Source organism: Cimex lectularius, unplaced genomic scaffold, assembly GCF_000648675.2.
Source record: "Cimex lectularius strain Harlan isolate CLEC.00 unplaced genomic scaffold, Clec_2.1 scaffold539, whole genome shotgun sequence".
NCBI classification, from domain to species: Eukaryota; Metazoa; Arthropoda; class Insecta; order Hemiptera; family Cimicidae; genus Cimex; species Cimex lectularius.
Window position 1 is genome coordinate 1 of NW_019393048.1, and position 26435 is coordinate 26435.

Here is a 26435-nt window from a genome sequence, read left to right on the forward strand (position 1 = left end):
TATATATATATAAAACCTTTACTTTATATTGTGGGTAAATAAAAATTCAAAATTATAGTCGTTTGAATTTCCTACTTGAAAATAACGAAAGATATTGGAGAAAACGTACATAAGCTAAAATTAGATGCAAGATATTAATTATTATATGTTATCAATGGTAATTCTTATCGTCGTATCTCTATTCAGAAATAGAATTCAGTTTGTATTCCTAATCCAATAAATTTCATAATCAACAACTCGACCAACAAGATTGAAGACGCACTAACGCGGCTGGCAGGTCAAAACAGCGAGAGCAGACGGACAAGAATGATCACCGGAGACGGTCAAAGTTATAACGCATAAATTGTTTTATTTACCTTCATTAAAGAGGAGAGGCAGTTAAGAAAGGACTCAGGTCAAATTTCATGTTTCATCGTCATTTTAGAGACATCGCCGAATGAATATACAGATATATAATAAAAATATAAATATAATGATATAAATAAAAAAATAAATATAAAAATATAAATAAATTGAGGAAAAATTGTTTTGTCTTAATGGCAGTAATTTGTCAGCTCCATTTGCACAAACACGGTTAATAGGTCAAAACAGCCAGAAAGGGCGGACCAGAAGGATACAAGGCGGTCAATGTTTTGGCCGACGTATTTGTTTAAGTATTAAATTTACTTAACAAAAATAAATAAAAATACACATCCGTATTTTTACAAAATGAAACGTGTAACTACATAAAATTTTGTGCAAAGGATAAAATATTAGAATCGAGAGGAGAGACCTTGTCGAAACGACTCAGCTGAAATTTCGCTTTTCGTGTTATTTCTGCAAGTCATCGCGGAATGAGACGCCAGATCTACAATTGCCGAAATGGAAGGACAAATTGTTGTGTTTTAATGGCTGTAATTTGTCAGCTCCATTATGCACAAACGCGGTTGACAGGTCGAAACAGCGAGAATAGGCGGACCAGAAGGTCCAAGGCGGTCAATGTTTTAGCCGACATATTTGTTTAAGTATTCAATTTCCTTAACAAAAATAAATAAGAATATATATAAGTATTTTTACAAAATGAAACGTGTAACTACATCGTATTTTTTGCAAAGGATTAAAAAAAAGAATCCAGAGGAGAGACCTTGACGAAATAGCTGAAGTGAAATGTCACGTTTCGTCGTCATATTTGCAAGTAATCACCAAATGTGGCGCCATATCTTCAATTAAATAAATTGAAGACATTTTATTTGAATTGCTGTAATTTGTCAGCGCCATGATGCACTAACGCGGTTGCCAGGTTAAAAAAAGCGAGAATAGACGGACCAGAATGATCGGAGGCGGTCAAAGTTTTAAACCAGCAATTGTTTTATTTACTTTCATTGAAGTGTAGAGACATTTAAGAATGTGCTCAGGTGAAATTTTACGTTTCATCGTTATTTTTGCAAGTCATCGCTGAATGAAAATCCTGATCTGCAATTACGTAACTTGTTGTCAATCGCCTATATTTTAATAACTGTAATCAGTAGGCTCTTCTCCAAACCGCACGTTGCATAATTTTACAGTTTGTTTTTAATTAAGATAAGGGGGCAATTTGTTCCATTTATCAATGATTTGCGATTTTAAACTATACATCATTTACACAGCAAAATGGTCGTTTGAATGGAACAAGAATTAAGTAGAAAAGTTGAACTACAAATAAATTTTTTAATGTATTTTTTTGCGTAAATAATCGACCAATGTTACGTTTTCTAAGTCAGATTTACAGAAAATCCATATAAACACATTCAGAAAAGTAATTTTTAATATCAGATTTATCTTTAAAGATTTTTCCGCAAAGGAGGTTTCCCCACATTCGACAAAAATCGGTTTGTTTGGTATAGAGTAAGAGAATGAGATCCTGAATTTTCCTGTTCGTCATCACGAATTTTTGTTTGATAAAATTGCGTCTAAATACTGACCTGGTCAGCTTGTCATTGTCATACATGATTCAGAAATAGCCATTTTCACAGATCTCGTTCCATCTGTTCATGTCCACTCAGGTGGAACGCACATATCAAGTTTTTATCTTTTCTAAAAATTCTAATTGTTAGTTAGGACGACAATTATGAATCTGTTTAATCCTAATCTGCAAAAGTAGGGAAAGGCGAGTGAATTATTTTAGAGCAACATAAATTTTGTTAAATTGTGATAACTCCTTTTGTAATTTGGTCGTTACCGATAATTTTCGTCTACCTATCCTCGCGGGTTGGTCTCAGCCGCGTTCGGCATTTCGCCATCTTCAGAGTGTCTGAGTCATTATGTGAAGCCAAGTCTCTTTTATAAAGTCGAGAGGGGTGGGGTGCGTGTGTCAGCGTTATCTTTGTTTGTCACTTTGATGGATTAAGTCTGTTTGTCTTTTTAAACTGTTTCGGTCGGTCTATATTGCAGTAGGTAGAATAATATTGATTATTCTTGTAGTATGACGATACTACAAAAAGTTTTGCGTTTCCCGAAGTTTTTAGATCGGTCTGTCAGAGAGTGTAAGGAAGTGGTTACTTCTTCTAGCAACGTCTAAGTCGGATAAATGTCCCACGTTAAGAAAAAATTGCAATTTATCTCGTTTTCTAATTTATTCAATTGTTCTAAAGCACTGCCCAAAACAATTGCTTGTGAATAATCTCTAATGAAGTAATTTTTGACAGTCGAGATTCTGGATGGCCAGGTACTTAAATATGAATGAAAAATGATTGGATTGGATGTGTGTAGGTTCACATCCGCACATGACATATATCTATATAAACATATGCCGAGTTGAGACTATTGACTCTCGGAGTCCCCCGGCGATTCCAGCTTTTTTATTTGCAGTAAATTGTTGGCAGACTCGAGAATCTGGCAGTCTGGGGGCAAACCTCAGTCAGATTCATCCATCCTCCGAAGTTCTGGTGGTGCTGAAGTTCAATTGCTATTCCAAAGCTATTTGTACTTAATGCATTCACTCCTATTTACACATATTACATAAATAGCCTAATTGAGGCCGATGGAATAGACCCTCTCACATCACACATTCACGCTAATAAAGACATTCACTCTCAACACAACCTTTACACATACTGTACAACTAAACTAATTGAGGATCGATGGGTACTTGATATTCCATGGACCCTCTCACGTCACACATTCACGCTAATAAAGACATTCACTCTCAACACAACCTTTACACATACTGTACAACTAAACTAATTGAGGATCGATGGGTACTTGATATTCCATGGACCTTCTCACGTCACACATTCACGCTAATAAACACATTCACTCTCAACACAACCTTTACACACACTATGCAACTAACCTAATAAATTTAACCATGTCCCTAATGGACAAGGAGATTGCTATCACACTTTTTATGGTTATAGAGGGAGCTTTCAGCAATGCAACAACTAACAGTCTCTCTACATACAGCAATTAAAAATAGTGGAGTTTTGGAAAAGATGTGCCAATGGATGGACGAAAGCCGAAGGAAGAGTATAATCACATCCATCTTGGGCGGAGCGACCATCCGGGCAAAGACAGCCAGGGGATACTCGCAAGGAGGTGTTCTCTCACCTCTACTGTGGACGATGCTGGAAGACGAACTCCTACAAACGTTGGAACAAGAAGGATTCTACTGCCTATGTTATCCGGACGACCTTGCCGTAGTAGTAAAAGGCCGTCAAGCAAACACAGTGATGAATCGTATACAACGAGTTCTCTATCTTGTTGGCAGGTGGTGCAAAATGGAGGAGCAATCTATCAACCCCCACAAAACCACAATGATTCCATTCACAAGGAAGAGGACACAACAGCTTAAAAAGTCCAAATCTAAACGGGGCTCTGATCCCATTTTCCAAAGAGGCCAAATATCTACGGATCAGATGCTCCGAGGGTCACCCATCAACAGTGTTCTTGCTACGCGAGAGCTGCTTTGCCGGACCCCCCATCAATTTGATCGGACACATGAAGCAAAGGTAAGCATACCGGACACATGCCCGAGCGAATGAAAAATGAACGTTCAAAATAACTACAAATATTAGGTCTGGTGATGTTTCAAGGTACATCATGTAGTTTGGGGTTGAGTGTGGAAGAGTCTTCATATGGATGGAAGAAAGCCTAAGGAACAGGATAATCACATCCACCTTGGGTAGAGCGACCATCTGGGCAAAGAAAGCCAGGGGATTCTCTCAAGGAGGTGTTCTCTAACCTCTACTGTGGACGAAGCTGGAAGACGAACTCCTACAAACGTTGGAACAAGAAGGATTCTACTGCCTAGGCTATGCGAACGTCCTTGCTGTAGTAGTAAAAGGCCGTCAAGCAAACACCGTGATGAATCGTATACAACGAGACCTCAATCTGGTTGACAGGTGGTGCAAAAGGGAGGAGCAAACTATCAACCCCCACAAAACCACAATAATTCCATTCACAAGGAAGAGGACAATAGGAAGCTTAAAAACTCCAAGTCTAAAAGGGACTCTGATCCCATTTTCCAAGGAGGCCAAATATCTAGGGATCAGGTTTTCCGAGGGTCTCCCATCAGCAGTGCTCTCACGGTCTGACGGTATATAGATTTCTGCCCCCCCCCCCTTTGGAGATACTGGGACCACCTCGGTCAAAGTCCAACTTTTCGGGACGACCTCACACGTCATCACGTTTAACGGGGTTCTATCAGATCCCACGATTGCATTGACAAAACCACGTCACCTTTTTTTTTCATTTCTAGGTAACATCCCATCAGACCCCCGATTTTAATAGTTCACATTGTGGTCACCAGATGCTCTAGTGAAGCGTATGAGGTGTGAGGGTCCCAGAAAGTTGGACTTTGACCGAGGCGGTCCCAGCATCTCCAAAGAGGGTCGGAAGTGGGCACACCGTCAGACCCCGCGAGTGAGGCGGTCCCAAAAATTGGGACCTTGACCGAGGCGGTCCCAGAAAGCCACCAGATGCGCTAGTGCACCCCGTCAAACGTGATGACGTGTGAAGCGGTCCCGAAAAGTTGGACTTTGACCGAGGCAGTATCTCCAAAGGGGGGGGGGCAGAAATCTATACACCGTCAGACCCCATGAGTGAGGCGTGATGACGTGTGAGGCGATCCCAGAACTGTCTATTTCCTACTACTTATGTATTATTTGTGACACCATCTAGGATTTGTTCATCATCTCTTGCCATCATGTCTTCCAAATGAACATTTACGCTTCTGAACGGCAAACTGTTTATGGTTCAGACACCACTGCGGCAAAAGGATATTCAGTTAGATCTGCTGTACAATATATTACATTTAGGACAAACACTTTGACATTGTCAAATATTTAAGTGTTCGGGTTTCAAGAGTGCTTTCCTTTTAGAATCAGTTTCCATTTTAACATCAAAGATTTTCTATCGAACCTAAATGAAAATTTCAAACCAAAATGGCCGTTAACAACCTGAATAAACGATTTCATTTATCGCATACGTTAATGGGACGTTCTACCCCCTTTGCTTGCCTTTTTATGTATTCACAAAGCTCATTGATTCTCTAACAATTCATTAATAAATCCGTTCCAGGGATAAGTTGTCACAACTCCGTGAAACCATGAACAGCCCACTTCTTATGCTCAGCATTGTCTTATTGGCGGAATGCAAGGAACGCATCATAACGAACTATTTCCAATCAAAGAATGTACATGTACTTAACATTTATCTATGTAACAAAGAAGGTAAGTGCGAATATTTAAAATAAATAGCATAAATTTTTCAAAAAAAACGCCTTATTTCCAGAAGCAAAAGAATTAACAAAAAATTTAATAAAAAATAAAAATTTTATGGTAAATATCGCCATACCTAACGGAAAAAAGACTAACTTCGGCGAATCACTCTATGTCACCCAAGGATATTACATGAATTTAAACTGCGAAAAAAATATGAAAAATCTTTTTGAACTATGCGTAAGTAGACCTCAAATTTGGCCATTCTTATTTTACACGTCCTGGATTTTCTACCGCATCCTTAAAACATCAGATCACCCAAAATATCACAAAAACCAAGTCATTAATAAAAACGCCACAGACACCCAAGAAACTCTGTTGACAATGGACATCACTACCAATAACACTAAGTAAACAAAACGGACTCTGTAATACCTTAGACAACATACAATGCCCAAGCGATCAGCTTAGAGGTTACTTGGATAATATCAAATCAGACCAAAAGACCTATCAGGAGATCTTTCATCTTTCTTCCTTTTCAAAGCGGGAGTATCGCATGGTAGAATCCTAGGTATAACCTTATAGGGTGCAAGGTAGGCTCCTCCGAAACCAATCACTCTAACTGAAATCAAAAATTATCGATGAATTACCTAGCGTAGAATAAGATCAATAACACCCAAAATACTATGTAACTTTCCTAATTCTAACCTACCTTTTCAATTCAGTTCTTTGAATCCTTTACTCTGGATTTAGGACTTACAATGATTCCAAAACTCAATAAACCTTCTACCCCAAGGAATTCGAACAGGCCTACTTCCTATATTTAAACTACTAAAGAAAATTCTCGTCAGATGTCAGATCCCACCTAAACTTCCAAAATCTAATATTTAACCACAAATTTGGATCTCGTAGGAATAGGGATAGCTATAGCTATCGGCCACAAGGCCCACATCACCTCGGCCTGATTAGATCTATTTTGCTCCCCTGTTATTTATAACTCAGTGGCCAGCTTCAGGTTATTAACCAGCCTCCACAGCTTTACCAGCGGCACCTTGGTGAAGGATCTTGCTTGTGGTTTTTCTTGTCCAAGTTGCAAGAACCTGCACCTACACAGACCTTCACAAAAACATAGAATGTGTTCAGCGGTCTCCTCTTCCTTACAGTATCTGCACAGTGTTACTTCTGTCTGTACTCCTGTGCTTTCTTAAGTGTCAGTGCCCCGTCAGGAATCCAACAAGAATACTGGTTCGGTTGTGGTTGCCTTCCAGTAATTCCTTTGTAAGTTTTGCGGATGGTCCTTCTATGAATCTCTCCTTCCTCATACCTGTGGTTTTATTCCACCAGGGTTTGGACTCATTAAAGATCCATTTTAAGATGTACCTTCTTTGGTGGCAGGATGCTAAACCACAGTTGGGTTCAGGACCAAGAGAGTCCATGTTGACCCCCTTTTTGGCCAGCATGTCAACCTTTTCGTTGCATCTATGCCCCGAATGTCCAGAGACCCATGCCAGGGCAGGTCGTTAGTGTCACTGACTTCCGTCAGGGCCTAGGAGCTTAGAGAGAGAGGAAATTATTTTGGGATTGCGGGTAAAAGAGAGTATAACGGATATTGAGGTAGGAAGAGGGATATTATTAGAAATTAGAGTGTTGTAGAGGGATTCTCGGTTGATGGAAGTATTGGGACAGGCTAGTAAAATATGGTTGGAATCAACTATGCAAGACGGGGTCGCAGGAACAGTAAGGAGAATCTAGGACATTATTTTATAGAGGTGGGAGGGAAGACAATTGTGGTTTAGGCGAAGCCGAATTATAGAGGCGAGGGAATGGCGAGGACTATTGTAAGATCGGAACCAAGGGAAGGTAGGAATAATAGGTTGGATGAATTTATAGAATTTTCCTTTTGTGCTGGCGGAATATTCATTTTGCCAACGGAGCCTGCAGTAACTGTTTATGTGGGCTCGAAGATCTCTAGGGGAGATAATAGAGCATGGAATGCCAGCGGAGGCTGCAGTCTTGGCCAGCCGGTCCGCTTCACCATTAAATTTGTTGTTGCTGTGGCCTTTAGTCCAAATTATGTGCACTACGGTGCCTCTATTGGTTAGTTGAATGGTGGTGTTAAATGTATGAGATATTAAAGGGTGGTTAGAATTGTGGACACTCTGACTGTCGGAAAAGATAATTAGATTATGGGGATTAATTGATTGGGCATATTTTAGGGATTCTAAGATTGCTAGAGCTTCAGCGGTGAAAAGGGAGGCAATGTGGGAAAGTTTGAATTGTTTTGAGAAGGAACTAGCTGGGATATGGAAGGCTGCGCACACACCGTTGTCGGATTTGCAACCATCTGAATAAATGGCTAGAGCCTCTTCGCAATAGCCCCTACAAGATGCCTCCTCAATGTATGGAGGGAAGGAGGACCAGTTGGAAATAGAAAGGGGATCGGGAATAGCAAATTTGTTAGGGACCAGTAGTGGAAATTGATTGGTAAGGAACTTTGGGTGGTTGGACGTTGGAGGCACAGAGATAATCAAGTGGGAAAGTTTCAGAAAAAGAGTAGATAGCAAGGGGGATTTCTTATTCAGAAATTGCTGGTATTGGAGGCAGTAGCAAGTTGGCGGATGTGGAGGACAATGGGGTGGTTTTCGATTAGCATACGAGAGGATAAAAATCTACCCGTGACCAGGACCTACGATGAGTGAGAGGTATCTCCTTAGCTTCCACTTGAAGAGCGTTAATTGGCGTGGATCTCATAACTCCCAAGCTTACTCTGAGGGATTTATACTGGATTTTGTCTAATTTAGCCAAATGAGTGTTTGCAGCATCTCCATACAATAATGATCCATAATCCAGTCTTGAAAGTACCAGTGCTCTATAGAGAAAAAGTGCAATGCTAGGGTGTGAGCCATAGCGAACTTTAGTAACACACCTGATTATGTTTATGGCTTTTCGCAAACATCAACCAGGTAATTGATGATCTCTCCAGATTGTTCAATGCTATAATTTCAGATTGGAAAACTGTAGCACATTTACCTAGGTTTACGGTCAGTTCGGTCTTGGGGTTAATCTCGAAGATCCCAGCTCCCGTACCCTTGTCGGTTTTGGAGCCGTCAGTGGCTACCGTTTACCAAATTGAAGGCTGTACTCTCCTCGATCTCTCCAAAGATCATACCTGTCCGATAGGTATTATTAGTTTTTCCTCTTTCTTCCTTGTTGGAGTTGATGTACCTCAAGGAAGCATCCTAAGTCTAACCTTTACCCTCCGCCAAGCGACATGTCCATCTGCTTTAATACTATCACTCTACAGTATTCCAAAATACAAGATTTTCAAACACATAAGTTTGTTAGGTACTTTTCTACTCCAGCTAGAAACAGAGGTCATTGAAGGAAGAAGGTTACAAACTAGTCTTTCAATTACGAGAAATTACGAGTCTGACAAGCTTGAGATTACCATTAGTCTGAACCAATTGGTACTGAGCTCTGTTCGAATTAAAACAAAGTCGGATTAACTGAAAAACTGCAATTATATAGAAGTACGTGGAAAAATAATTTTATAGTATTAATTTGTAGTTAGGTCGTTTTTGATCCTTTTGGTCTGCTCATTTTGACGTTTTGGACTGTCAAATGCGTTTCGGCTTTTTGCAATCTTCAGTTTATAATAATAATTTTGGTTAAAAACCGACATTGAACATCAGAACTCGTCTGATTGACTAAAACACCGTTAGGCTACAACAGCTCATACATAGACATAAAGACATATCGGAAGAACAAAAAACAAAGAGCTATAGGCAACAATAACATCGACACAATCCTTCCAACTTTCACGAACTGAATTCGCACAAACTTATCACCGAACATGGCGAGAAACGATACAAGTTTGACATTGCGAAGTATAGAGAATATGCAGACTAAAATAAACTGTGAAAGTACGTTGAAATTATAATGTTTTAGGATGTGAACGCCTTCAATGACAGTTTCGTCTGGTTGATGTCTGCTGACAGCCCTGAAATACTGCAAGCATTACAGGCTCTTCCGTTGGGAATCAACTCGGACGTCGTCCTACGTCTTGGAAACGGTTCCCTATACGACATATACAAAACCGCCCCTCGCTTCAGATTTCAGGTGTACGACTGCGGCGTATTGAACAAGACGGATTTCCGTTTGGAAAAGGCGAAAAGGACCAGTTTAGACGGCGTCACTCTAATAGGCGGCATTGTGGTCGGTTTTAATTTTGTTTTTACACGCTGAAAATATCTAAGAAAAACTTGAATTAGATTGTAGATCTGAAACTGGACGGCGACTTCAAAAATATATCTCGATTATTGACCGACCCGTCTTACTACCCTGAGTTTGATGTGTTTGCTAGGCCGTATATAATCTTCCACCAATTCTTGCAGATGTGGCTGAACTACAAGTAACATTTCCTAACTATTATAAAACATCACTTTTCTATCTATGTACGCACTTTTTTAAAAAATTTATAGTACACCTTCAATTCGGTAAGGGGAAATATATACAAGCATTAAAGTCAAGAGCAGATTCTGGTAATATCACTTTCACTATCACTGCGTAGGAGATCTTGACGCCATCGTCTCTTCAGTCGACGAGGAGGTGCAGGAGGGATTCGTTGGAATGTGAGTTTTTAGGTGCGCTGATTTGAGGGCGCTTTTGTGAAAGTTTCGATAACGGAAGTAAATTTCATCTTGGACGGATGTAATGTTTAAGTCTGTATGTGCTTCCGTTTGATACGTAATACGGAGCATCAAGGATTTTTCGTAACATTGGGCAGATTGGCTGTGGCAGATGGAACGTTAGACTGAACGCCAGTCCTTAAGTCCATAGCTTTACAATGGTGTTGTAAATCAGCCTTTTATTTATGAGAGGTTAATCAGAACGTTTGTCAAGAAGTCGTGGAAAAGAGCTGTATCGTGTCATAACTTTTGGAAGTTTCAGTCGTGTGTGAACATAGCACATCGTTCGTCGATATACAGTCCGAGGTACCGCACCTTGTCCGCAGTTGGGAGAGTAATATTAAATTAACTCTACTTAAATCCAATCGGATTGAGAGATGCTGTTTGGAGTGTGGAGGTAGTGAGGAAGATTGTCTGCATTAATTTTTTTACGAGGGTTCGCAACAACAGAGGTCATACCAACCCCCCATGGAGTCGGTGTTTCTGAAAAAATCCCATTGTCGGGTTCGAATGCAGAGACGCTGGATTCAAACCCGGGACCTTGCAACCTTGGAACCTTGAAGGGATGACTGATGTTTCAACCCCTTAACCGTTACGGTCTCCGACGCCCCAGTGGGAATTTCGGGTGAAAATGGATCGGAGTTACTAGAGAGAATTGCTGTTATTTCTGCAAATGTTAGCGTGGCGGTTTTACGATGTAATGGAATATCATCTGTGTACACTTGGTATAGTGTGGGGGCAAAAACGCTGCCCTGATGAGCACCGACATGGTGTGGGAAATATACTGAAAAGGAACTGCCTTGATGAAAGATGCCCTCGACATGAACAGCCAGCCCGGGTCCCAACTCGATTAAAAGATCGGTCTACGTCAAGAAAGGCCCAGAACTGCCACATGTCAAGGGACGAGGAAATAATGTCTACCATGTACCATGGTACCGGATAGTTGAGTCAAGCCAAATTGATGGTCGTAGATTGTATTTTGAGAATTTAGGATTGGAAGAATTCTTTTCAATAAGAGTTATTCTATAACTTTGCCTAAAGTGGGTGGTAGTCTTATTGGTCTACATGAAGTAGTATAATATGTTGGTTTTTTTCTGGTTTTCGGATATACGAATGTTTCCAAACTGTAGGGAAGTAGGGTGTAGGATGAAAAGAATTAAATAGGTATGTAATGAATATGATGCCCTTTTTGGGAAGGTGTACACTCATATTTACTCCACTGCGTCGCATAAATCCAGGTTGTATCGGCATATCAAATAAACTAGTCGGACTCGAAATAGGATGGTATCACAGCTAAATCAGAATTCAAGAAATGAAAGCAATATTTGCATATTCCACTTTGTTTTGCTTAAGTAAATAAATTTCGATGGACAGCTTTAATAAAGGATATCTAAATGCTTAAGGAAAATCAGCTAAGAGAATAAAACGGATTCGACCGTGACAGAAATTGCTAGGTTGAATTAATCATTAATAATTTAGTTTCGAGGTCTTCTTTTTTTCAAAATCTTATTTTATTTTATAAATTAATTAGGTCTTTTTAACTTTTGTCTTTTTTTGAGATTGAAGCATATCAAATCCTCCACGTGGGGCTACAGGGACACTCAAACTGGTAAAATGACCGGTTTAGTTGGCGACCTCGGCAAAGGTAAGGCGGACATCGGTTTAACCCCTGTTCAGCCGAGGGAAGAACGATGGAGTGAAGCCAACTTCTTGCCGGCATTGTGGTATATAAGGTACAAAGAAGAAAGGTATAAAATCAGCTTAAATCTGTTTAACGAACTTTTCTCAGGTTTATTTCCGTGTTTCGCCAACCGAAGGTTCTCGGTACTACTAAAGCCCTAGCCCTTCCATTTTCAAATGAAGTATGGATCTCTACGTTCATCACCTTGGTCTTGTTCACCATTGTATACGAAATTATTGTATTCGCCGGAAGATCGTTCTCGAAAAGGAATCGTTTGGAAAACGGCGAGGGTTTTCTGTACATAATAGGAATAATGGCACAACAAGGTTGATATTTGATCGTTGGTTGTGATAGTAAACTGTCGACAGAAATTTGGTCACTAATGGATGAAGACAGAAAGTTGAGTCTTGGGAGAATTTTACAGGTGACATGCTTGCAGGTTTGATGCATAATCCTTCTACTTGTTCTGTGCGGATTTTGAGCGTTTTCGTACTGTTCCTTGGTTTGTTGGTCATTACGTACTACAATGCCGCCGTGTTGAACAGTCTCCTCACACCGGCGCCGAATTCGATACAGACTATGAAGCAGCTCGTTAGAACTAAGTACATGGGAGTCGGCGTTATCAACATTTCCCACGTTACGCATAAAGTGGTAAATAAATGATTAAGAAAACGAAAAAAAGAAAGGCACAGTTGAATACTAGGCTTTTTCAGAATTGGCAATTGTATTTCGATGCGGAGACCCAAGCCAAGATAGAACATACAAAAAATTACATCATGTCCCTCGCCGACGGCTTGGATCGGGTGAAGACTGAAAGGTTCGCACTTTACGGCGACGACATTCCGCTTTATTCGGGAATATCTCGTTTGTATACCGATTCGGAGATATGCGAGCTGGCTGAGGTTGATGGTGTACCGGCTTTTCCTATGTCCTTGCCAGTCCCGAGGAACACATCCGTCAAGGAGATATTCACCCAAGCGTGAGTGTATTTTTGACCGTTTCTGCCCAATACTAAATTTCTCAATTTTTCTAGCATTCTCTGGCTCAGGGAGAACGGCTTATCGGAAAGGACGAGGAAAATCTGGCACCCAAGCTCTCCTCCTTGTTACGGCAGCATCGCCTTCATGCACGTGAAGCTAGAAGCCATCGTCATCGCCCTGGGAATCTACCTTGGTGGTATAATTTTGTCCCTCCTCATACTCGCCACGGAGAAATTAATTCATTTAAGACAAAAAACTATTGTTGAAATAATAAGAAAGATCAATTGAACTCTAATCCAAAGAAAAATTCATTTTCATGGATAGAAAGCAGAATAATACATAACACGACTAAAAATTTAATCTGTAGTAATGCGTGAAATAAAACTATGAACAGTACAAGTTTTATTTTCCTTAAAGCTACTTTAATACAGCCAATCATAAATCTATATTAAAATTCATGGACAAGTCCAATTTGAAACAAAGCCCTCAGCTTGGTGGATGATGACCTGATTGTAAAGCTATACAGGGTGTTCAGCTACTCGTACTACAAACTTTGCCAGTAGATTCTACAATCAAAAACTAACCAAAAAGTCCTAATTAACTATGGTCCTAATCTCAACAGTTTCGGAGTTATTTCAATTTATCTGATTTTTCAAGATTTCATGACATTGCTTAAAATAAACATTGATAACTACAAAACTGACAAGTTTTGGACAAATCCGTTGATACAATTGAAATCTACGTTAAATTTCCAAGATGTGATTAATATTAAACTTATAAACCTTCGGAAAATAAGCGTTTTAGTAGAGAGAACTTTAAAAAAAATTTAATTTACTAGTTATCGTGGTCCGCTTGACCAATTAATATCTTTCAATTAATTAAGGTTTTTAGTTGAGATAAAAAAGTCAGTGTGACGAACGGGATTCGAACCCACGACCTTCGGCTTGATACGCCGCTACTCTACCACTTGAGCTATCGTGACTTCGATCCCCTCGGGCACTAACTTCCCATCTGAACCGCACCTTTTTGAATTTTCCCTCCTTTTTTGCCATTTTTCAAAATGCTCTATTTGATTCTCGGCGATTAATGAAATGGCCACGGAGAGCTTTAGTGAAGATATACTTCATTTTATCTTATTAAATTCACTAGTTTTCGTGGTCCGCTTGACCAATTAATATCTTTCAATTAATTAAGGTTTTTACTTGAGATAAAACTAGAGATCTAGCCGAAGGTCGTTGGTTCGAAACCCGCTCGTGACACTGCCTTTTTATCTCAACTAAAAACCTTAATTAATTTAAAAAATATTTTTTTGCCAAAGTTTAAAAACTTACTATGTTGATTCTAAACGACTATTTCCAAACCTGGAGACCAGCTAATTTCAGAAAATGTACTCCATTTAATATCCTTTTTAGAGGTGTAACTGCTTTTTGTTGAATTACTTTGTTCAAATATGAAAAAATTGACGAAGGAAAAGAAAAGAAGCCTTGGTTGAAGAATCGGTAAGGTCGAAAGATTTAATAAGAATAAAAATAAAATACTTCAGAAAATTGTGAATGAGTTTATTAAACTATTTTAATTTTGATTCGTAATGCTCTCCACCTTTCGCAATGTATTTTTCACGAGCTGTTAACAAGATAAAACATAGATAACTAAAATTGTTTTGAATTTTAAAACTCTTTTATTCCGGATAATAATAATACAATTCTGTAATCAAACTGGTTTTGAGGAGTCGGTCGAGTGGGCCGACGTTTACCTTGGCTCATCAATCGATTCCATGGTCGGCTTCCTGACCTCCAATCTTCTCAATATCCTTAACAAGCATGCCCCCCTAAAAACCCACACTATCCGTCGTCCTCTTGCTTCCTGGTTAAACGACGAAATTAGAGCCTTAATTAAAAGACGGGAAGCGGCAAGAAGGCGCTTTCGTCGAATTAAACTTCCTGAAGACCACTCTTCCTTTCGAGCCCTTCGCAATAAAACCCAATCCTATATCCGTCGAGCCAAAGCCCTTCATTACCAAGAGGCACTCTCCACCACTCCTAATCCTAAAGCAATATGGAAGCTCCTTCGTAACATTGGCATATGTCGCCTACCCAACTCACCATCTTCCTATCCTGTCTTCCCTGAAGAATTAAACACCCACTTTGTCTCGCCTAACTCTTCTTCATCAATGCCTGTCCCCATACCCGCTCCCTCTGGTCCCTCATTCAGTTCGTCTAACTTCTATTTCAGCCGAAGTCCTTGAGGCCATAACCAATCCCACTCCAATGCCTTTGGAGTTGATGGCATCCCTATCCATTTTCTTAAACTCTGCCTCCCAATATTACTACCTGTCCTACTTCGCATCTATAACTACTCACTCCAAAACTCTGTTTTTTCGACAGCCAGGCAAAAAGCACTTGTCCACCTTGTCAATAAAACCCCCAACCCATCCTCCCCTACAGACTACCGTCCTATTTCCATCCTCTCAAACCTGTCAAGCCCCTAAAAAGATTAGTCCAAGCACAAGTCTCCAGGCACCTTGAACAGTCCCATCTTCTCAACCCCCTCCAATCTGGATTCCGCCAAGGTTATTCCACCCAATCAGCACTTATAAAAATTACCAATAACCTTCACTTAGCAATGGACCAACGGAAAGTTTACTATACTCTTGTCCTTGATTTTCCTAAAGCCTTCGATTCTGTCCCTCACTCTTCTCTCCTCTCTAAACTCGAATCTTTTTCCTTCCAGCACCATCCGTTGGTTCCACTCCTACCTTACCAATCACCACCACGCTGTCTCCCTTCCCAATGGCCTTACGTCCTCCTTCCTCCCTCTAAAATCTGCGGTGCCCCAAGCCTCTAGCATCTCTCCTATCCTTTTTTCCATTTATATCAACGAACTGTCTGACTCCATCCAGTCCTGTAACTATCACCTACATGCCGATGACTCCCAAATCCTTCCACCCTTCCGATCTTCACTCGGCCACTCTCAAGATCCAAAAAGACATAAACTCCATCAACGAAGGGGCCCATAAAAATTCCCTACTCCTCAATCCGTCCAAATCTATAATTATCGGGTCCAGGCAACTCCTCAATTACCTCCCCAGCATCCCACCTCTCATGCTAAATAACCATCCCATCCCCTTCTGCTCGTCGGTTAAAAACCTAGGAGTAGTCTTTGACCAAAACCTTTCCCGGCATTCTCACATTTCCCAAATTTCCCGCCATTCCATTGCCTCCCTCAGCCTGTTTTGTCAGTCCTGGCTTCTCTTACCTTTCTCCACCCGCAAACTCCTTGTATCTTCCCTTATACTTCCCTTCTTCGATTATAGCTGTTTGGCATACGGTGGTCTCTCGGAGGGGGAAGCGTATTATGAATTGTTGCGTAAGATTTGTATACGGCACCCCACGGGGATCCCGGGTGTCGGGGTTGTACTCCCAACTTTCCCCTCCTTCCGTGCATAGTATTTCCTAAATTGCTTTCTTTTCCAGTCCATCCACACTCGTCCTCCTTAAATCACCCAATCCCTCCAATTCAACTCCTCACATCTCACTCGTAAGACCCGCCCATCCTCAATCGACCTTATCCTTCCGCAACATACAACCCATACCTTCGAAAGATCCTTTCTGATCCGAGCCCCTAAACTCTGGAACTCCCTTCCCCTTTCTATTCGTCACGCTGCCTCCTTTTCCTCCTTTAAATCCCACCTGTATAATCACCTCCTCTCCCTCCAAGCAGAGACCTCACTTAACATTTGTATTTTTTTTTAATATTCTCGTAATTTTCTCTTTTGGCCTGCCTTACTGGTATACATTGTGCCAAGATTTCTATCTTTTTTTTTACTTTTAACTTCATAGAAGGAACTTCCTTTATTTATTTCATGTAAATTATTCTTAGGGGACACCAGTCCCAGAATAAAGTTATTTTTCTTCTTCTTCTTCTTATTTTGAATGTGCTATATTGTTGATATTGCTTTGTTATTTATATGTTTAAATTAATTAAGGTTTTTAGTTGGGATATAAAAGTCAGTGTCACGAGTGGGATTCGAACCCACGACCTTCGTCTCAATACGCCGCTGCTCTACCACTTGAGCTGGTTTGGTCAATCGGACCACGAAATCTAATGAATTTAATAAGTTAAATGAAGTATATTTTCACTAAAGCTCTCCGTGGCCATTTCATTTGTCGCCGAGAATCAAATAGATTACACGACATTTGAAAAATGGCAAAAAGGAATGAAAATTCAAAAAGGTGCGGTTGAGATGGGAACTTAGTTTCCGAGTGGATCGAGGTCACGATAGCTCAAGTGGTAGATCAGCGGCGTCTTTAGCCGAAGGTTATGCGTTCGAATCCCGCTTGTGACGCGGACATTTTTATCTCAACCAATACCTTACATAAACATTAATTAATTGAAACATGTTATTTGGTCAATCGGACCATGAAATCTAATGAATTATTTTTATCTTAAATAATGTTTTATTTTGATATAGATATAGTTTGGTCGTTAAGATAATTCTGGTCCGATTATCCTCGCTGCTTTGGTCTATACAAAACGGTTCAGGATTTTAAATTGATTATTAACGGAGTGGGTTCTACCCCACCACGAGGATTATCGAGTACTCTGGGGTAGATTTCCAATTTTGTATCAGGTTTTGTGTTTATGATATTTAAACGGAATGGATGTCATTTATTAGAATGAAAGGAAGGGGCTCAACCTTAGAGGAATATCGAGCACTCTGGGTTGAGTGTATGGAGTCTAGAGAGTGAAAGTAATTTATTAGCGAGAATGGAGTAGGTTCAATCCGTCGTATTGAGAGTGCCCGAGACAGACAAGAATGACACATATAACGGAAAACAAACACTTTGAGCTCTGAAGATGATCTCAATAAAGATCGAAACGTTGGCACGATAAAGAAAATGTTTTTCTAAAACCTACGTCACAGCAGACCGCACCTCACGATCTCCGAATAATCATCAACTAATGATCACTAAACACCACACAAAAAACAATAAGGTACAGAAGTTAGAAACCAGTATTCGATTTCAAGAAGTAGCTGTATTATTCTGTGTGTGTATTACGCTGCTCTTTTTAAAAGCAATTGTTTTTCCCTTAAAGCACACCGGTAAGTCCTAGTTCATCATGGAACTTGATTAATATGCCGGGTTTCAGCGGTTGAATCTTTTCTACGGTTACGTTTATGTCCTGAAACACTTCCTCCTTTCTGGCAAGTGCAGTACCACCAGTTTCTTCGTAGGTGTGTTGGTGTTTCCTCTGCTTCTTTGCAGAATCTTTACGTGCAGTTTGGGATATGAAAATAATAACAATCGTAAATATGATTAATTAATTATACACACACATATGTACATAAATACCAGCCCATCCGGTATACATACACGTATACACACTCATACATTTACAATACACAGATATACACATACACCAGATGTACTAATTGACCGTTGTTGTTCAAAAAAAAATTGAAACACAACTGAACATTAAACAACAAATTCATAAAATATCAGTTAAGTAGGCCAAGAGGTCTCGAAGATAATGGTATCGAGAGGAGGTCATTCTCATTAGATAAGGTTGATCTTAATAACTACATTTAACGAATAAGTAAACAAAATAAATAAAAATAATTTACCAAATAATATAATGATATTATTGATATTATAAATAAATAAAATAATTTGTGACAAATATATGCAAACTATACTTTAAAGCCTTTAATCTTACTCTAAATATTTTAAAGCTAAATCAAGTTTTGCTCCGATGGAACAAAGAATCACCCTAGCTCAATAATTCATAGATGGATTTGACTTTGTCCAGATAATTGATGTGGTTACAAATCGAGTAAATCATGAAAAAAGCTGTAATCATGCTCAAGCTTCTCAATGATGAAAGAGAAACATCACAAAGAATTATTTCATAAATAATAACAAAGGGTGGTTGTTCCCTGGGAAAGAAAGTTTGGATTCTTTTCAACTGATAATTACAGGCATAATTTTCTAAAAAGTGGGAGGATACTGAAGAATTAAGTTTGAAAAAATACGATTCATTCGTTAAAAAGCCTGAGCACTATGGTATGGTATGGTATGGTAAAAAGGCCTGAGCAATAAGTTAGAATTAAATCTTGGAAGAAAATGCATGGAGTTGTAATTTGGATAAGTCTGATTTAACAGCGTATATCATGTCCGACCTTAACACTCCATTAAGCAACAAGTGTTTCGAGTTGAGGACCACATATCCTCATCCTTTGAGCGAAAAGAATACTGCGGGTACCTTTCTTAAAAAAATCTCTAAAAACAAGGTCATATTTTTTTCGTGAAACTAATATGAAATTTCGTTTTAGCACCTCTAGTGACCTCCAAAAATAAATTTTGTCTGAATTTAAACTCATTGATTTATGACCCATTAAAATTTTTCCTAATTTCGAGAAGTCGTTATCGAAATAAAGTAAAAGCTTTCAATTACCAAAAAATCTCTAAAAACAAGGTCATACTTTTTTTTACGAGAAACATATGAAATTTCGTTTTAGCACCTCTAGTGACCTCCAGAAGGAAATTTTTGTTTGAATTTAAATTCATTGATTTTTTTACCCCTAGAATTTTTCCGAATTTTGAGAATTCGTTATTGGACGTAAAAGCTACCAAGTACCAAAAAAATCTCTAAAAACGAGGCCATCACTTTTTTTTTCGTGAAACTAATATGAAATTTCGTTTTAGCACCTCTAGTGACCTCCAGAAGGAAATTTTTGTTTGAATTTAAATTCATTGATTTTTTGACCCCTAGAATTTTTCCGAATTTTGAAAAGTTGTTATTGGACGTAAAAGCTACCACCAAAAAATACTACCACTAGTACCAAAAAATCCCTAAAAACGAGCTATCACTTTTTTTCGTGAAACTAATATGAAATTTCGTTTTAGCACTTCAAGTGACCCCAGAAAGAAATTTTTGTTTGAATTTAAATTCATTGATTTTTTGACCCCTAGAATTTTTCCTAATTTTGAGAAGTCGTTATTGGAATAACGTAAACGCTCAGAAAGTTTATCAATTACCAAAAAATCTCTAAAAACGAGGTCATAATTTTTTTCGTGACACTAGTATGAAATTTCGTTTTAGCACCTCAAGTGACCCCAGAAAGAAATTTTTGTTTGAATTTAAATTCATTGACTTTTTGTCCTCTAAAATTTTTCCGAATTTTGAGAAGTCCTTATTGGAATAAAGTAAAAGCTAACAAAGTTTATCAATTACCAAAAAATCTCAAAAAACGATGTCATATTTTTTTCCGAGAAACTAATATGAAATTGCGTAACCCAGAAAGAAATTTTTGAATTTAAATTCATTGTCTTTTTGACCTCTAAAATTTTTCCGAATTTGTGAGTAGTCGTTATTGGAATAACGTTAAAGCTGTCAATCACCAAAAAATCTCTAAAAACGAGATCATAATTTTTTTTCCTGAAACTGATATGAAATTTCGTTTTAGCACTGTAATGACCTGTAAAAATAAATTTTTGTTTGAAATTAAATTAATTGATTTTTCACACATAACATTTTTCCGAACTTTGAGAACTCGTTATCGAAATAAAGTAAAAGCTACCAAAGTTTATCAATTAAGAAAAAATCTCTAAAAACGAGGTCATAATTTTTTTCGTGAAACTCATATGAAATTTCGTTTTAGTACCTGTAGTGGCCTGTAAAAATAAATTTTTCTTTGAAGTTAAATTCATTGATTTTTTAACCTTTACAATTTTTCAGAATTTTGAAAAATCGTTATCGGAATATTTGATTGAAACTGCTTTTATTCGAAAAGGGTAATAGGATTTTAACGTGAACATATCTTTTGAACCACATGTACCATAAAAATATATAAAACATTTCAATAAGAAAATACACAAAATAGCAAAAATTTTTGTCAGAAATTAGCCGTTTTTTAAATGGAAATAATAGTCCAATTTTAATGTTTGAAAAAGTTAAAAAATGCATTTGACAATTTCTTTGAAACGAATTATCAAGCATGAAAATCGGTCCACTACCTTTTGAGAAAGTGCTTGTACTACGATTGGGCAATCAGGCAGTCCTCGAAATTATCAAAAAATTAATTTGCGTTGATTTCCGCGTTTCCGTAAAGGTTTCGTAACGCTAAATTGACGAATCTGACAATGAGATATTCCGATAACGTCTTCTAAAAAATCGGAAAAATTTTAGGTGTCATAAAATCGATAAATTTATATCTAGGTGCTAAAACGAATTAATTTCGCGAAACAAAAATTTAAGAACTAGTTTACTTGAAAAATATTTAGCTTTTGGAATTTTTTGGTTATTGATAAACTTTGATAGCTTTTACTATATTAATATTACGATCAACATAAAAAAAATGCCTTAAAATGATACATTTACATACTTGGTTTAAGCAAGTAGAAAGGCAAAATATAAATAAGAAAAAAAATTCAACTTAAAAAAATGGCAATAACATGGTCTATTCGTATACGTGTCGAATATTTTGGTGTGGAATCACCAAAAAAAAAAAAAAAAATGTTCTAAATCGTGATCCACCTACTTGGGTGTCTCCTTGTTAGTAAAAATCTAATACTACAGATAAAATATCGTAATAAAAATTAAACTGTTAGAAAATCCCTTTGGTCCATAAATTCTCCTGTATTGCCATAAAATCTGATAACTCTGGTAAAGTAATTTCCAATCTGCCATAAAATCCCAGGTGGTGAGAATGGAATGGCGGAAGTATACAGATTATAATAAAACAATAATCAACAATTCGCAAGAATTTTTTTTTTATACGTTAATTTCGAATAAGATTATAAATTAATATACCCGGAAAATTATTGAACCGAAAACAACGGATTTTATTGATTTTATGAAATATTTCTTATCAGGATGTGACCATAAGAAAGGAATCGTTTTATAATAAATAATCAGTAAAATAAGAAATCAAAGGTTTTCGGCCCTTAATCATACAATAAATATTTCATTAAGCAATCTAACATCAAAACCATTTCTTGTTATAATTGGACAATTTCTTTATCGTCGGTTAATTCGCGCTTTTTGGTCACAAATGAAATAAGCAATGAACTGGCCACTTCTGATGCTCGGCTTCGTCCTTTTGGCTGACTGCAAGGAGCATTTCATTACGAAATATTTTTTACGGAAGAATATAAATGTTCTCAACGTTTTCTTTTGCCATCGGGACGGTTGGTCTAAAATTGGCATCTCTGCTGTGAACATTTAAGCGAACAAGATTTGCTTTTACAGATGCAAAACAACTAATAGCGAGTATGATCAAAAATAGAAATCTTTTGGTAAATATTGCAGTAAAAGACAGAAAAAGGTTGGTTTCTTCCAGTTCCTATGTTCAAGGAATGTACATGGATTTAAATTGTAAGGAAAATGAACATCTTTTGTTAACAAAAACTGTAAGTAAGAAAATATCATAAAAATTGGGGAACAGGTTCTCTCACCCCCTCTCTCTCTCACTTTTTTTCCATATTGCACTAATAAAATGAATATATTTGTTAACAAAAACCCTAATGAAGAAAATACATAATCATAAAAAATTGTGAAACATGACTCTTCCTCTTTCTCGTTCTCTTTCTTGTTCTCTCTCTCTCTCTCTCTCTCTCTCTCTCTCTCTCTCTCTCTCTCTCTCTCACACACACACTTTTTCCCCATATTGCACTAATAAAATGAATATCTTTTCTTAACAAAAAACCTAATAAAGAAAATACGTAATCAAAAAAGTTGCGAAACGACTCCCCCTCTCTCTCTCTCTTCCTCTCCCTCTCTCTCTCTCTCTCTCTCTCTCTCTCTACTTCTCTCTCTCTCTCTTTCCCTCTCTCTCTCTCTCTCTCTCTCTCTCTCTCTTTCTCTCTCTCTTCCTCTCCCTCCCCCTCTCTCTCTCTCCCTCTTCCTCTCTCTGGTGAAAGACAGCGACTCAACGCTGTAAAATTCCCGATTCGAATCTCAGTCCCTCAATTCGAACCTAAATTATTTCCAAAACGGACAAATTCTGGAGTTTATTATGACTTCTGCTGTATTGAATCCCTGTAATACAAACAAATTTTAAAAAATTATGAAAGAGATGTTTTTTTGATTACTCTTAGATGAATGAGCCTATACAGTTCATGACGTTTTAGGACGTGAACACCTTCAATATCAGTGCTGTCTGGTTGCTGTTTGCTGAAAGCATTGACATTCTAAAAAATCTTAAGTCTCTCCCTCTTGGAATCAGCTCTGATGTCGTCCTCCGACTTGCGAACGGTTCTCTGTACGATGTTTACAAAACCGCTCCACAGTACAGTCTTCAGGCGTACGACTGCGGCGTTTTGAGCAGGTCGGATTTTCGTTTGGAACAAAAGAGAAAAAACGATTTAGAAGGTATCACTCTAACCGCTGCATTTGTAAGTGGTTTTAAATTAAAATAAATGGCACTGGAATCTTTTAAAATCCAAACATTCTTTTTTAGTATACAGATGTGAAAATAGACAACGACTACCAGACCACTCGCCAGTATAACGACCCCACTTACTACCCACGAGCGGAGTTATACAACAGGGAGCATTTCATGTATCATCAACAATTGCAGAAATTGTTAAATTTCAAGTAATTTATCTTAATATTAAGGAATTTTCCAATGAAAATAATCAGATCTGGCAATATTGGGATTATTTCAATTTAAATATTGGGGGTGTTCGTGACCGCAACGGTTTAGGCTTTGAAACGGCGCCCATCACTGTAAGGTAAAGGTCCCGGGTTCGAATCCAGCGGCCCGGCATTCGAACCCGACATGAGCTTTTTTTCAAAAACACCGCCACTCCGAGGGTTGTTGTAACCTCTGCTGTTGTGAATCCTCGTAAAAAAAATTCAAATATTTTATTTTAGATCAAGAGGTATTTGGTTTCTTTTATAAATGGGTTTTTTTGTTCTAGAACATTCATTCTCAGATCTGCCTCGTATGGCAACCAAATCAGTAATGGCAGTTGGAACGGGATGGTCGGGGAAGTGTCTCAGGGCAAAGCAGAGGTTTCTATAGCTCCATTACAGTTGAGGAACGACAGAGGGAAAGTGGTCAAATTCTTGGTTTCTTTGTCGACGTTGAGGTTTTCATAAAAATTGGAGTAAAAGTTTCAAAACTCGACCTTTCAGACGATATATTTCAGGATAGTGTTTATGTTTCGTCAGAAGAAATATTTGGGAAGTTACAACGCTCTGATGCTGCCGTTTTCCACCGAGGCTTGGATTTACACGTTCATTACGATGGGGCTGTTCGTAGTTTTTTACGAAACGATTTCATACATCAGAAAATCATTGAGTAAAGGAAATTCATCGGAAACTGGCGTTGGGTTCATTTTCGTCGTAGGGATCATGGCACTTCAAGGCAACTTTTCCAGTCTTTGACATGTATTTACTTTATTGAAGTAAAACTTTTCCAGGATTAATGAAAACTCCTAATACATGTTCGATGAGAATTTTGAGCATAGCTTTACTACTGTTTGGACTATTTGTGAGTACATTCTACAATGCTGCTATAATGCACGGACTCCTGACACCAGTTCCGATCCCCGTACCGACCCTCGAGCAGCTTGTAAAAAATCCTTCGCTCGAATTAGGCATTTTAGACGCTAATTATCTATCGGGGAATAGAAATGTGAGCATAAAACCATGAAAGTTTATATGTAAATCATGATCCTTTTTTTGTCTCAGAGCTGGGCGTTTTTCTTTAAACCCGAGACCCGAGCTCAGCTGGAAAAGAGAAGTCGCGTCATGTCGGCCGATGCCGGATTAGAAATGATGAGGACTAAACGGTTCGCGTTCTGCACCGACGACTTCGGCGCGTACTGGGACATATCTCGGAAATTCTCCGATTCGGAAAAATGCGAAATCGTCGAAATAGAAACAAGAGATCCGTTTCACATCGGTTGGATGGTCGGCAGAAATTCTACAAACAAGGAACTGTTTAACAGAGGGTGGTAGTGCTTTTATTCTTCTTTTATGTCAAATTATTCTTGTTTTTTCTTTCTTCAGTATTATCTGGCTCAAGGAGAACGGCCTGTCGTACAGAACGAAGAGGTTTTGGTTCCCCATGTCACCCTCTTGTTACGGAAGTATCACCTTCCTGCACGTGACTTTGGAAGCTGTTGTCATCGCCGTGGGCATCTACCTGGCAGGAGTCGTCTTTTCCATTTTCGTACTTGGCGTAGAATTGCTAATTCACATACGACAACGAACCGTTAAGGTTCAAATAATAAAGGTCCGGCGCGTTAAAATCTCATAGAGATTTAATTTAGAAACCAGGCTATGTATACGAACAATTCTGACAACCTGTTACATCTGTTAATACATGCACACATTTTATTATGAGGATTAAAAATGCAATGACAGGCTAAAAATTCTGCCCACTTGTAATATAACTTGATTTGTATATATTAATAAAAGTTTCACGTTTAATAATTGAGTCTTTATCTAAAAACTTTAAAAAAATGTAAATTGCTAAAGAAAATGAAAAATGAAAAATAAAAATGAAAAAAAAACGGACAGATAAAATTTGTTTTAATTAGATTTTTAGTTAACATTTCTATATTGCGTATTTCTCCTCTTGCCTTAATTACATCTCGAAGGCGGCTCGGCATACTTTCTGCCAGTCTGGAAATGTCTCTTTGCTGGAGGTTAGCCCATTCTTCACGAAGAGTCCTTTCAAGGTCGTGGAGTGTATCAAGATGGACGAGCTCTTAATCGTTTTTTGAGGTTATCCCATAAATGCTCGATTGGGATCAAGTCTGGAGATTCGGCTGGCCATGTTAAGGCCCGGATGTTATGCTGTTGAATGACCAAGACTGGCAAAAACATCGCTGCAATTAGATAGGGCCGAACTCAGAGGAGTGGTAGGACTACTAACCGGTCAGTTTATTCGGTCATCCTAAAAAGGACTCTGAGGATCTTTAACGTCCGCACCTAGCCTTCCGGCCTTATCGAACGTTTTGATTCTCAAGATGAGAGCTGACGCACCTTCTCATACGACAGAATAGTGTTACTGCCGCAGCATTGGCGTAGAGGCAGCTCAGCCCCGAAAGGCCAAGACAACCTCCCTCCCCGCTTGTCCATTGCAAGTGGCCGGGTCTGCATTGAGCATCAAACCGTAAGCCGCGCACGGGTTATTCTTACTTGAGCCGAAATACATCAGCCCGGTCTCCCGCACGCTCCATAGATAGAGAAGGCCACCTCTATCTCCCAGAGTATTAGGTATTCCCTAGCGTAGAAACTTCCGGATTCGCTCCACCCCCTAGAGGAGCACCGCCTACGGTAAAAACCTCCTATCGAGTTCAGCCTACACCTGCCATGCGCATTCGAGGGACGCCATAGGCTCAGCCTAGGTGGTCCGATCCTTCGCTTCCCCAAGGGTATCACGCCGGTCATA

General features: G+C 38.6%; 1 protein-coding gene across 7 annotated transcripts; it reads left to right on the forward strand.

Moving 5' to 3' along the window:
* Positions 1 to 1756: 1756 nt before the first annotated feature.
* Positions 1757 to 25408, forward strand: LOC106673846 (glutamate receptor ionotropic, delta-2-like). Of its 7 annotated transcripts, XM_024229861.1 has the most exons (17): positions 3266 to 3659; positions 3725 to 3965; positions 5536 to 5687; positions 5749 to 5915; positions 9624 to 9890; positions 9947 to 10086; positions 11923 to 12096; positions 12153 to 12370; positions 12484 to 12695; positions 12758 to 13023; positions 13078 to 13220; positions 23158 to 23421; positions 23487 to 23623; positions 23950 to 24120; positions 24181 to 24668; positions 24725 to 24987; positions 25046 to 25408. In XM_024229861.1, the coding sequence occupies exons 2-12, from the start codon at positions 3955 to 3957 to the stop codon at positions 23202 to 23204; spliced, it is 1797 nt and encodes a 598-aa protein (XP_024085629.1). In that variant the 5' UTR covers positions 3266 to 3659; positions 3725 to 3954; the 3' UTR covers positions 23205 to 23421; positions 23487 to 23623; positions 23950 to 24120; positions 24181 to 24668; positions 24725 to 24987; positions 25046 to 25408. The 7 variants fall into 7 exon arrangements, with proteins under 7 accessions (XP_014261673.1, XP_024085629.1, XP_024085628.1 ...); XM_014406187.2 differs by lacking the exons at positions 23158 to 23421; positions 23487 to 23623; positions 23950 to 24120; ... (1 more) ...; positions 24725 to 24987; positions 25046 to 25408 and adding an exon at positions 1757 to 2683 and having other exon boundaries at positions 3375 to 3659; positions 13078 to 13407; XM_024229860.1 differs by lacking the exons at positions 23158 to 23421; positions 23487 to 23623; positions 23950 to 24120; ... (1 more) ...; positions 24725 to 24987; positions 25046 to 25408 and having other exon boundaries at positions 4050 to 5687; positions 13078 to 13407.
* The last annotated feature ends 1027 nt before the right edge of the window (positions 25409 to 26435 follow it).